The sequence below is a fragment of the Rhagoletis pomonella genome, unplaced genomic scaffold (assembly GCF_013731165.1).
Source record: "Rhagoletis pomonella isolate Grant_MI unplaced genomic scaffold, Rhpom_1.0 Rhpom_scaffold_00002, whole genome shotgun sequence".
Taxonomy (NCBI): Eukaryota; Metazoa; Arthropoda; class Insecta; order Diptera; family Tephritidae; genus Rhagoletis; species Rhagoletis pomonella.
This window is the reverse complement of record NW_023458556.1, coordinates 3575653-3586936: the sequence shown is the minus strand read 5'-3', so window position 1 is coordinate 3586936 and position 11284 is coordinate 3575653. Positions and strand designations below refer to the sequence as shown.

Genomic DNA, 11284 nt, shown 5'->3' with positions numbered 1-11284 from the left:
TGAAAACTCACGTTCCACTCATTCCAATCGGTGCCTGCACTAGTTTTTTTCGATTATTTATCGAAGTGGAAGTCATATTTTATCTTCTTTAATACGCCATTTCGTATTTATTGTTAATTGGCTGGCCAAACTAAAGTAATAATGAAAGTAAGAGGTTGCTAATGAAAAGAAAATGTGGGAAAAGCATTTTGGTTTTGTTTCTGTGTAGCAAAACTGCAATCAGAGGATGTAAGAAATGTCAACGAAAACACTAACAGCCGGTGTGAACAGCCTTCAGCCCACAATTCCAAAACTCGTTTTCAAAGTGTTTTCGTTGTCGGTCAGAACATGGTATAATAGAGAGCGAAAATTGGAACGTATTGGATCGTAAGTATCTTCTTCTTCCCGCCCAAAACAGCCCGGACTTTTTCTCCGGGTAAAAATGGCTAGTGTCAAAGTGCATATCAGCTGTTTTGTGTTTACATGTTTGCCTGTTTCTAATGATGTGCTGAGTCAATACTTTTAAGTATTGACGGACATTCGGTACTGATTTAAAAAGAATCCAATACTCCCGATACTCGGTACCGAAACATTTAGGTTTCGAATAAAAGCGCAAATAGGCCAATTATATGGAAAAACGGTTCAATGGAGACTCGCCTATAAAAATCCGAATGTAGGAGCCAATAGAGCTTTTAATACGGATTCAAATAAAAGATGTATATATGTCGGTTCGAGGCCATAATGCAGATACACTCTTACTTGTTTGAAGCATTTTTGTTCCAGCTGAATCGGACGATATCATTTTTGTAGGCCTGGGGGCAGATTCTGTAACCAGTTAGCGACAATTTTCGAATCGGCATCGGTTTTGTTGACGTATGATATGAAATATTTTTACGTCAACAAGTGCGATATCGATCAGAAACTTGTCGCTAACTGGTTACAGAATCTCCTCCCTGAAAGGCTTCTTCATCCGTAAAAGCATTTTTCTTGAACCTTGGATCAACTAAGATTAAAACTGTTAAAATAATATTTCTCTGTTGCGATAAGTTCAAGTGTTTTAGCCGATATCATATAAATTAGTAATTCAAGTTTTTTCTTAATTTGAAATGCCTAATTTGAAGGCCCTAAGGGCCGGTGACTCAATGTCTGGTTAACACTAATCTCCGGTTAAACATAGTTATCGACGTTACCGACTCCCTGTTATATGCATGGAGTCGAAGTCGTCGATAACGATGTTTAACCGCCGATTAGTGTTAACCAGACATTGAGTAACCGGCCCTAAGAAACTAAAACTCGCTATTATAATTTTCCTTCGTACTGTCATCAGGTATGTAATTTGAGAATAGAAATCGCTGCATCTTTTAGGCGCATCAATGTTACATAGTTAAATCCCGAGCTAATAAAAGGGAGGAAAAAAAGGCGAACCTACTGTAAATCGCAAAAAAATGTGATGAATTGGAAATCCCGAAAAATTGCGGGATCCCGGGATTAAATTTTTTTCATCGCGAAATCCCGATATTGTTAAAATACTTCGTGATTGAATGTCCTAGTATGTGCATATTATATGTAAGTCGACATCTTAAAGACATCCCCTTAAATATTTAGAAAATTGAGAAAAACACCTTTTACCATTTTGATTTGAATGGCATTTTATTACATAAAATTTAATAAAATAAAATCCCATGAATATCGTACTAAGTTGGTTTATCATCATCTGGTTTCTCCAAAACTTCGACTATTCGTCCTCTATATTCTTTTGTTATATTTATTCTTACAACGAGTTTCTGCATCTCCTTGTCTTCTCCAATTTTGTGCACGCCTCTTATATGACGCTTAGTTCTGAAAAATTATATACATACACATACCCATATATATATATATATATACATATATATTGGGCAAAATCATACTTTATTACTAACTTGTAAGTATCTGGAAACTGCTTTTCACAAACGCCACATTTATAAGGTAATCCAGTGTGTTGCATGCGATGATTATGATATTGATCATATTTGGAGAATTTAGAACCACATATCAAGCACTTGTAACTGAAATATCCATGATTCTGCATATGCCTATTTAGAATACGTTTGTGTATAAACGATTTTTCACAAAGGTGACACGAAAATGGCGATTCTCCAGAGTGAGTGCGTAAATGAACATCTAGGTCAATTTGTCGCACATAACGTTTTTGACAAATTTGGCATTCTATCGTAACTCCCTTATGATGGAGCTCGTGGTTTGTAAGGCCATTTTTTTGAAGAAATGATTTTTCACACTGCGAACATTGATATATTGGTTTGCGGTTGTTTTCGTGTGTCAATTTGTGTTTCTTGTAAGTGTACGGAGTTACGAAGCTTTGGTTACATATATCGCACGGAAATCTTTCTCGTTTCCCATTGTGACTGAGCTCATGATTTTTTAGAGCACTGAACTCCATAAAAGTTTTTGCTGGTGAAGGTAAATTTAAGAATTTGTTGTTTTTTGCTCTTATTGGCTTTATAACAAACAAATCATGTTAAGCAATTTTTTTTTTTTTAGTTTGAGGCCTTTTTACAACGCTTTTATCAATTTGCAATGTTGTATGTCCAGACCACCATTTATACTATAAATATAGCAAAGGTATTTATGGCAAAGTCTAGATATCAACCTCGTCGTAGATATCATATCAAATACACATAATTAGAAGACTCTAGATGTCGCACCGCCAGCAGAAGTTAAATATTACACCTAAAAAATGCACCACATACGGTACAGCTATATGTATGTATGTACATATGTATGCATATACTAAACGTGAGCACAAAATATTTGCTTGCATAGCCTTCGGTTCTCTTTTCATTGGAAGTTGAATTATATAAAATAAATAAAATAAAAAAAAACTTTTTAATATGCCACGCTTTTATAAATGGATTAAAAATTAGAAAATAATATTTCTCAGTCCCAAAGAATTTGTTTTGATAACTTTTGATTTTGAAATTTTAGCAAACGTCATTAGGTCCATCTTCTCGGACTAAAATCTGAAAAGTGTCAAAATGCAAGAGCGTAAGCAAAATTCGCTCGCTAAAAGAGAATTACAGGAAAATGTAAAGAAACGCAAAAAACCAAATTTTTAGTGCAAAGAATGGCAACAACAAAACTAACGTCAAACAAGAATATAAATGTATATACACGACACATTCACACCATGGTACAATAATTACAGGTATTGTCTTCCCTGAGAGCGCATATTCCGATCTGCCTTATTTGAAAAATATCATTGTTGCCCACACTTAAAGGTTTACTGTAATGGAAACGGGATATTTCTATTCACCATATACCATATATGTCCATGTATTTTTTTAAAGAAACCTTTTTGCAGAGAACTTATTTAATTGGCAAAGGCCTAAAAATAAACATTTGCGTAGTAAACAAAAGACAAATTTTTATGGCTCAATTTATTTCAAACGTTCTTTTTTTTTTTTTTTTGAAAAATTATAAAAATTTAATTGAGCGACTACCAAAAGCAAATCCAACCAAAACCAAAACCAAAAGTAAAAGAACCAACATTGAAATGCGTCAAAATGAAAATAAGGACGCACGAATTTCGATGTGAAGCAAAACTCTCTGGGAAGACAATACCTTTAATAATTGCACCATGCATTCACACAAGCACAAGCACAAGCACAATAAACACACTATATCAATGAGAGCTTCGTCTGCCTCGGGAGACTTGGACCACAATAGCCCAACTTCGCTCTGGCTTCTGCAGCAGGTTAAGCTCGAACCTGAGCAGATTAGGCGCAGATGTGGCCAATGACTGTCCGGCAGGCGGAGAGACAACTCACGACTCGACACATCTCTTCTCATGCCAACTAAACCCTACTCAACTAACGCCTCCATATGGAAATACCCTACCCTGCACGCTTTCTGAGTCTCCTGTTACTTTGGGATTAACCGATCTGGCTGAGGTTGTTGTAGTCGCTACAACAACACCAACTATCATTTATAAAAAGCTTTTTTTTTATAATAATTTTGCATAATAAACGGCCTCAAGATCAATAAAAATTGTTTAACATGAGGTAAATTTAAGAAATACCAAACAAAATAATCCTAAAAATTAAAATGCATGGAAGTACTTACGGCAAGCCTGGCAAAGAAAAGGTTTTGGTTTATGACGTTGCTTATGTTGCTTTAATGAGCTTCTTTTCATGATTTTCCCACATTCTTCGCACTTCGCAGGCTCAGACATGTCTTTGACTTCCTTTTTCGTTTTCACCTCCGATTTTACTTCGTTTGTCTTTACATTTTTCGGTCTTGTATGAGCAAGGTTGAGTCGTTTACTTTTTTTCGATAAGACCAGCCCGGCTTCATTCAAGTTATTGCACCTCTGCATATCCTTATCCGATTCAATTAGAAACATTGTTGTACTGACACTCCTTTTTTTATCAATATTTATTTCGTGTTCGACATCCATAGATGGTGGTACTTTTATATCATCCATGTGATCCTTGTGAACGAATAAAAATAATTATTGTTTAATTATATTTAGGTAAGTCATATTTGATATACCATATCTACAGGATCTGGCGGCTTATTTACTTCCATTAGCTCTTCATGTACTGGAACCCATTCAAAGGTTTTGGCTATACTTTCTATCTTCACTTTTTCCGTTTGTGTGCGACGTAATTCATTATCAGCCCTTCTCGCCTTTTCAATAAAATCATAGGCGTCTTTAAGTTTTTGGGCACAATCAAAGCATAGATATTGCATTCGGGTATCATCGAGCTCATTTGGATCTACACTGTGATTTGGATCGTCTTTCAAACTTAAATTAATTTGTGTACATTTACAAAAACACTCTTTGTATGATATATCCAAAGAGTCAACGGGCTGATACCAGTCTAGCAGATGCTCCCGATCTTCCGACGACAAACAGGCACGGCATATATTTGTTAAATCCATTTGAAATTCCTGCCACTGCTGTATTGATAACACAAGTCGTATTTGATAAAAAATAGAATTGCAAATCCGAGAATATTTTCTGGAAATACAGGGAAAATAAAGATTTCGAAAATATTTCGATATAAGGTATGGTACAATTTTAATGCTTTTCAAAGTCGACCATCCGACAAATCGACTATCGATAGTCGACACTATCATTGCGATAAGGCCGGTCCACATAGAACTTTCGCGTTGGCTTTGGCGTTGGCGTTGGTTTGACAGAACGCACGTTAAAAGTATGCTTGCTACAATGAACGCTTGGCAGCGAATCCTTGGGCCACTAAATTAACATACTAACGACAGATAAATTAATATTTCTTATCAATAATTGCATTGAAAACGATATTTCTTGCCCGCACTTTATAAAAAAGGAAAAATATTTCACATAATTTTATTTATTTGCAACAGCTGACGAGCGACGCACGCGAAAAGTTGAGAGTTGGCCATCTTTTTGCTTTGTGTTGGCGTGAGCGTTGTCAAATTTTGGCTATGTGGACGGCTGCATTTGAATTCATGTATTCATAGTCAGCTGTTGAAGCGACGCCAACGCCAACGCAACGCCAAAGTTCTATGTGGACGGGCCTATAGTTCTTTAGAAACCATCGATAGCTATCGATAGTTTTCGATAGTCTTGTAAACTTAAGCTGAAATTAGTCGAGAACGCAGAACGTATACTTAAACGCAGTCTGTATACGCAGAATTTTGTCGATTACTGGAGCCCTCAGTGTTGCTTACTACACTGTTGCCACTCATCAATGCCTTTTCATAAACTTACCCTTTCAACTACAATTTTTCGTGCTATAATAGATTTTAGCTAAATATAAACTATTTAGTTTTCAACAAAAACCTTATTCAATAGTAAATTTCAAATATTTTAAACATATTTTGAGTAGGAACTTATATCTTTTTTACCATCTGTAAAACTGACGAAGTGGCATCCATCTAAAGAAGGAGAAATCAGCTGACACGGAAAAATCTAAATTCCGCAGATTTCTGCGCTACGGGCTACAACTACAGAAAAATTCTGCGGTGTTGAGTTTTCATTTACATGGCGCTTTGGTAAGACAGATCGTGTCAGCTGACTCGGGTTTACGTACCGGTAGGTTTACGTTCTTGACTAATTTCAGCTTTACAATTAAGCTGATGCCAGATAAAACTTTGTAGCTTTGCGTGGCATGTATAACTTTGCCAGCAAAGCGCCAGACGCAAAAAGTATGCCACAATGAACGCCAAGAAAACAATTTTGTGCTGCTTTTTACTCGTCAAAATTGCTATGGATTTTATATATTTTGCTTTGCTTAGCAATGTAAGTCGATAATGATGTTTAACCGTGAAGTAGTGATAACCAGACATTGAACAACCGGCTTGAGTAACTTATTTTTATACCATGTTCTGACCGACAACGAAAACACCTTGAAAACGAGTTTTGGTATTGTGGGCTGAAGGCTGTTCACAGCGACTGTTGGTGTTTTCGTTGAAATTTCTTTCATCCTTTGTTTACAGTTTTGCTACACAAAAACAAAACCAAAATACTGTTCCTTCAATTTCTTTTCATTCACAAGCTTTTCTTCCATGCTTTATTTTGGCCACCCAATTAAAAATAAATCCGAAATGACGTATTAAAGCTGATAAAATATGGCTTCCACTACGATAAATAATCGAAAAAACTAGTCCAGACACCGATTGTAATGAGTGGAACGTGAGTTTTCAAGTGGTTTTAGCGAAAACTAGTTTTCGTTTGACAGATTTTACATGGACGAAAACACAAGTTTTAGGTCGAAAACCAGTTTTAGCAACGAAAACATGTTTTCGATGTCGGTCAGAACATGGTATTACGCTCTAATTACCGTGTGCGTGTAGCTAAATCTAGCTACCAAAGACCTAAAACGGCAACAATGGTCAAAAACTGTTCTGATTTTTTTCTTCTGAAATGTGAAATACAAAAAAAAAAATTTAAATTGGAAAAAATTAAAGGTGCAATCCCGTATTCCTCGGACTAAAACTAGTAAAACTGTCAAAAAATAAAAATTCGCTCAGAGCGAGAGAGTAACATTGAAAAGTACGGGATCGCTTACTAGTAAAAAATGGTAATTTCTGTCAACTTCAAAATAACCTCCAAATTTGGGTTGTCAATTTTTGCTTATTTTGTATGTAAACACACTTAGCTTACACATGTAAATAACCAAAAATACTTTCAAATTATTAGAATCCACTTAAACACGTAATTAAATAATTTTCAACATGAATTAGCAGAGCGCACTTTTCTTTTGCTTACAATTTGGTTGCCAAACACACTACTGCTGATCGTTTGACACATTTACCGATTTTACCAGTAAAAAATTCTCGGACTAAGGGCCGGTTACTCAATGTCTGGTTAACACTAATCTGCGGTTTAACATCGTTATCGACGTTTTCGACTCCATGCATATAACAGGGAGTCGGTAACGTCGATAACTATGTTTAGCCGGAGATTAGTGTTAACCAGATATTGAGTAACCGGCCCTAAAACTGGTAACTTCTGACAGAGAGAGAACCGTATTTACTCTTTTTTTTTGTCCTCTCAATAGTCAGAGAACCGAGTACCGGATCGATTTCCAGCAATGATCGGACTACTACCACATTGTGGTAGATCTACCACTTTTTGGAGCATCCACCACATCTACCACACAAGGTCTAAAATCTACCACATATTCGCATTTTTGAGTAGTTATAATTTAGCTCCACATGATTTTCTTTATTTTTTTAATTTTAAGAGCAAAAATTGTCCAACAATAAACACTATGTGATAACAAGGTGAGACCCGACATCGAATCGAAAGTATCGATATAGTACTCATTTACAGTATCGCTGTAAAAATATCGTAATAAAAATACTCGATATTCCAAATATTGATACAAAGGCTGCATTTCTTTATTCATTCTGAACATTTGGAATAAACTTTTTTGTTTACTTATTCTTTAGAATATTCCTGATGATATGCTAACGTATATTTCAAACGTATTCTGTTTGTTCCGGCTGTGAAATGAGATTATCCGGAATGTATAAAGAAACGCAGCCAAAATTCAAAAAATTTAATCTGAATATTGGTGTAATTTTCTATTAAAGAATTAACACTTTGCACTTTAGTAAGCACATCACTGAAGGCGCGCCACATACCAACCTAAGATAGTTCACATTTCTGCGCTTTAAAGCATATAAATTCCAAAGTAAGAAATGTTATAGTGCGACATAGATTTGCAAGAAATGGAATGTTTAAAAACAATATTAACAACAAAACTTTCAATAGAAATTTTAGTAAGGACAAAGATTTACATTTTGGAATTTGGAAAATTAATTTTAAATATTTCAAATATTACTAGAAAATGTTTTATACAAATAGTCTTGCCCAATTCCCAGAGTTTTAAATTTCGACGTTTTGATTTTATTTTCTAATAATTTGTCATACAAATGTATCATTATTCACATTAACTTTGTCATGTACATTTACGATTCGATACGATACAAGGGCTCTGGTACTCGATTCCAAAAAATATCGTTTGAAAACTTTCAAGTAAAAAGTATCGGTATCGAATGGCAAAAATATCGAAGCTCGTGTCCCTAATAACAAGAATGATAGTACATATACAAGATTTCGCATTCCCGGCGACGATGAGATTTCTCAAGTAGAAGTAAACAAAGCCGAATGGGAGGAGAAAAGAAACTGTCAAACAGTGAATTTTCTCAATTTCTCAATATTAAATTTTTCGTCGGGACACGTAATTTTATTATGTTAAATTGCAAAATATATGATTTATAAAAAGCACTAATGAAGAAAACGTAAAATATCGGCGATTTTTGTGAAAATTAGCACATTACAGTGCATCTAAAGTTTTTAACGCGTTGTTTACTTTTTCTTGAGGATTGTCAAAATTGGCAAAACCCAAGTTAAAAGTTTTTTCTAGAGATTCGAATTAAAAAGTTTTCAGTTAAGGTCAAACCTTGCAGATTTTTTTTTTAATTTTTGTAAACCGAAAACTGAGATCTACCACATTTTTTTCCAGAATCTACCACACAGATTTTTACTAACTCCGATCACTGATTTCCAGTAAAATCTGACTGCTTCTGACTAGGTCTGGCTAGTCCGGGCTAGTACGGGATCGCAACTTAAAATTGTTACAACCATAAAAATATTACAAAGTAAATTCATTATCTCAATTCGTCGGCCATGATTTTTTTCTGACGTTTGCCAACATTTTAAAATCATATAAAATTGAAAATAAAAAAATTAAATTGTTCACAATTGTTGTTGTTTGAGATTGAAAATGAGAATGTATGTGTGAGTTTGAGTTTTGATTTTAAAATTATATTGTTGGCAAACGTCAGACTACCTCTCAATTACAACTTTCTTTCTTAGTAAATTTGTTTGCTTCTTGAAGCATTGATCCATCCTTTGCGAGGCCTAGTAATCAGCGGTTGAGCTGCTGAGTTGGGCAAGCGCTCTAAAAGCTGCTATTCACATGCAAATAGATTTTAACAATTTGAAATTTTTGTGAGAAGGAATTTTCGACATTTTTGAGACCAAATAATTTGGAGAAAATCAAATCAGCTGCTATACTGATACCAAAATGTATTTAACAAAGTGTGAATGAATATGACATTGCTCTCAGAAGAACCATCCTATTAAGTCAAATTGAAAAAAATTTGTATGAATTTGGAATCGATTGTTTACGGCTGCGTTTCTTTATACAATCCGGATAATCCCATTTCACAGCCGGAATAAACAGAATGCGTTTGAAATATACGTCAACATATCATCAGGAACGTTCTAAAGAATAAATAAACAAAAAAGTTTATTCCAAGGCGTATTTAACAAGGTGGTGTTGGCCGTATATAAGTAAACAATTACACTAACAAATTATACGCTGATGTCCATACTGTCATTGGTATGAGTACAACAAACACATCATTTTGACGTAATGGCCTCCACGGCGAAAAACTCAGCTGTCGCCCCAACACCACCTTGTTTAATACACCTTGGCTTATTCCAAACGTTCAGAATGAATAAAGAAATGCAGCCTATATTTTTGGGCATAATAGTACCTTAAAAGAGAGTCTACCTGAGTTGTTAATCACACCTTGTATAATACACCTTGACCGAAACTACCTGTTCAATATGCCTTGTATCATCTGATAAGAAATTTAATTCCCTTTAATTTGATATACATACATATCGAGCCCTAATCGCCAAAATAACGTAAGTGACATTTTTTTCAAAATTTTATTTTTGATGCAGAAATGCATCTAGATGCTCTAGGAATATTTCTGCATCAATAAGAAAATTTTGAAAAAAATGTCGCTTACGTTATTTTGGCGGTTAGGGCTCGATATGTATCAGAGAACAGCTTTGAGTATGATCGAGCCTTTGTGATCACACTCACTAAAAATCAAGCACAAGCGAACGCCACACTCGGCTATTATGTGTTCGATCGAGATGCATACCCGACAGCTGCTTTGGTTACGAACGAGTCTGTTCGATCACCCTCGCTATAAATTGAGCACAAGCGAACACCACACTCGGACACCCGCAGCTAACCCGAAAATTTGTGTAACAATGAAACGGACACCCGAACATTGCGATAAAATGCAGGACAACAAAGAAATTTACGCTGAAGGTAACTGGCGCCAATATGTTCCCACAAAGCATACGAAAATGTTGTTGCTTTGTGCTTGTGCATACGCAATGAAAAAATTAGAAGCGAAGTAGACAAAAATGTTTTTGCATCTATTTCGTATAGTTTCGCGTGGAAAGCTGTGTGTGTATATATTAGAACACAGCCTAAAACTATGTAGGTACATAAGTACTTTTACAAAAAATAAATGTGCACCGAGCATTGCATTGCCGATCTACACACATTTATACCTAAATGAATGTAGGCGTCGTGATGCCGCATTTTGTATGAGCAAAAATATAAGAAATGGTTAAATGTACACTTAAACAAACTACCGAAAAATTCAACCTTCTCTTTACCCTCTACGCACAAAAACTAAGAACACCGCGATGAGAAGGCAACATTTTTTGTAGAAACAAAAACGTCATAAGCCAATCAAGAAAACTTTGTGCACACTCGGGTTAAAACTCGAACACCCGGGTATATTGAGCTGCAAAGCACCCGAACCCAATCAAGTATGTATGAAAAGCAATCGGGTGTTGTGGCCAACATGTTCGTCTTGAGCTCAGTCGATAACGAACAATACTTCTGCTCGTATACAGAGAACGATGCAAAACGGGTTTGGTTAGATGATCGAGTATACACGAAAATCATGCACCCGCTGCAGATGTCTG

The 11284-nt window shown here is 35.4% G+C and overlaps 1 protein-coding gene across 2 annotated transcripts; it reads right to left on the bottom strand.

Moving 5' to 3' along the window:
• Positions 1 to 1508: 1508 nt before the first annotated feature.
• On the bottom strand, positions 1509 to 5076 carry LOC118732802 (zinc finger protein 91-like). Of its 2 annotated transcripts, none has more exons than XM_036461914.1 (4): positions 4531 to 5076; positions 4102 to 4468; positions 1890 to 2430; positions 1509 to 1818 (listed from the first exon to the last, which is right to left on the bottom strand). In XM_036461914.1, the coding sequence occupies exons 1-4, from the start codon at positions 4921 to 4923 to the stop codon at positions 1674 to 1676; spliced, it is 1446 nt and encodes a 481-aa protein (XP_036317807.1). In that variant the 5' UTR covers positions 4924 to 5076; the 3' UTR covers positions 1509 to 1673. The 2 variants fall into 2 exon arrangements, with proteins under 2 accessions (XP_036317807.1, XP_036317814.1); XM_036461921.1 differs by having other exon boundaries at positions 1513 to 1818; positions 1902 to 2430; positions 4531 to 5075.
• Between the last annotated feature and the right edge of the window lie 6208 nt (positions 5077 to 11284).

What these genes read in the sequence shown, in the direction of transcription:
- LOC118732802 (XM_036461914.1), bottom strand. Translation starts at nt 4,923, where the DNA reads ATGGATTTAACAAATATATGCCGTGCCTGTTTGTCGTCGGAAGATCGG. An exon ending in CGCCAGATCCTGTAGATATG is followed by an intron (nt 4,469 to 4,530) that starts GTATATCAAATA and finishes TTCGTTCACAAG; the next exon opens with GATCACATGGATGATATAAA. An exon ending in ACTTACAAGTTAGTAATAAA is followed by an intron (nt 1,819 to 1,889) that starts GTATGATTTTGC and finishes ATAATTTTTCAG; the next exon opens with AACTAAGCGTCATATAAGAG.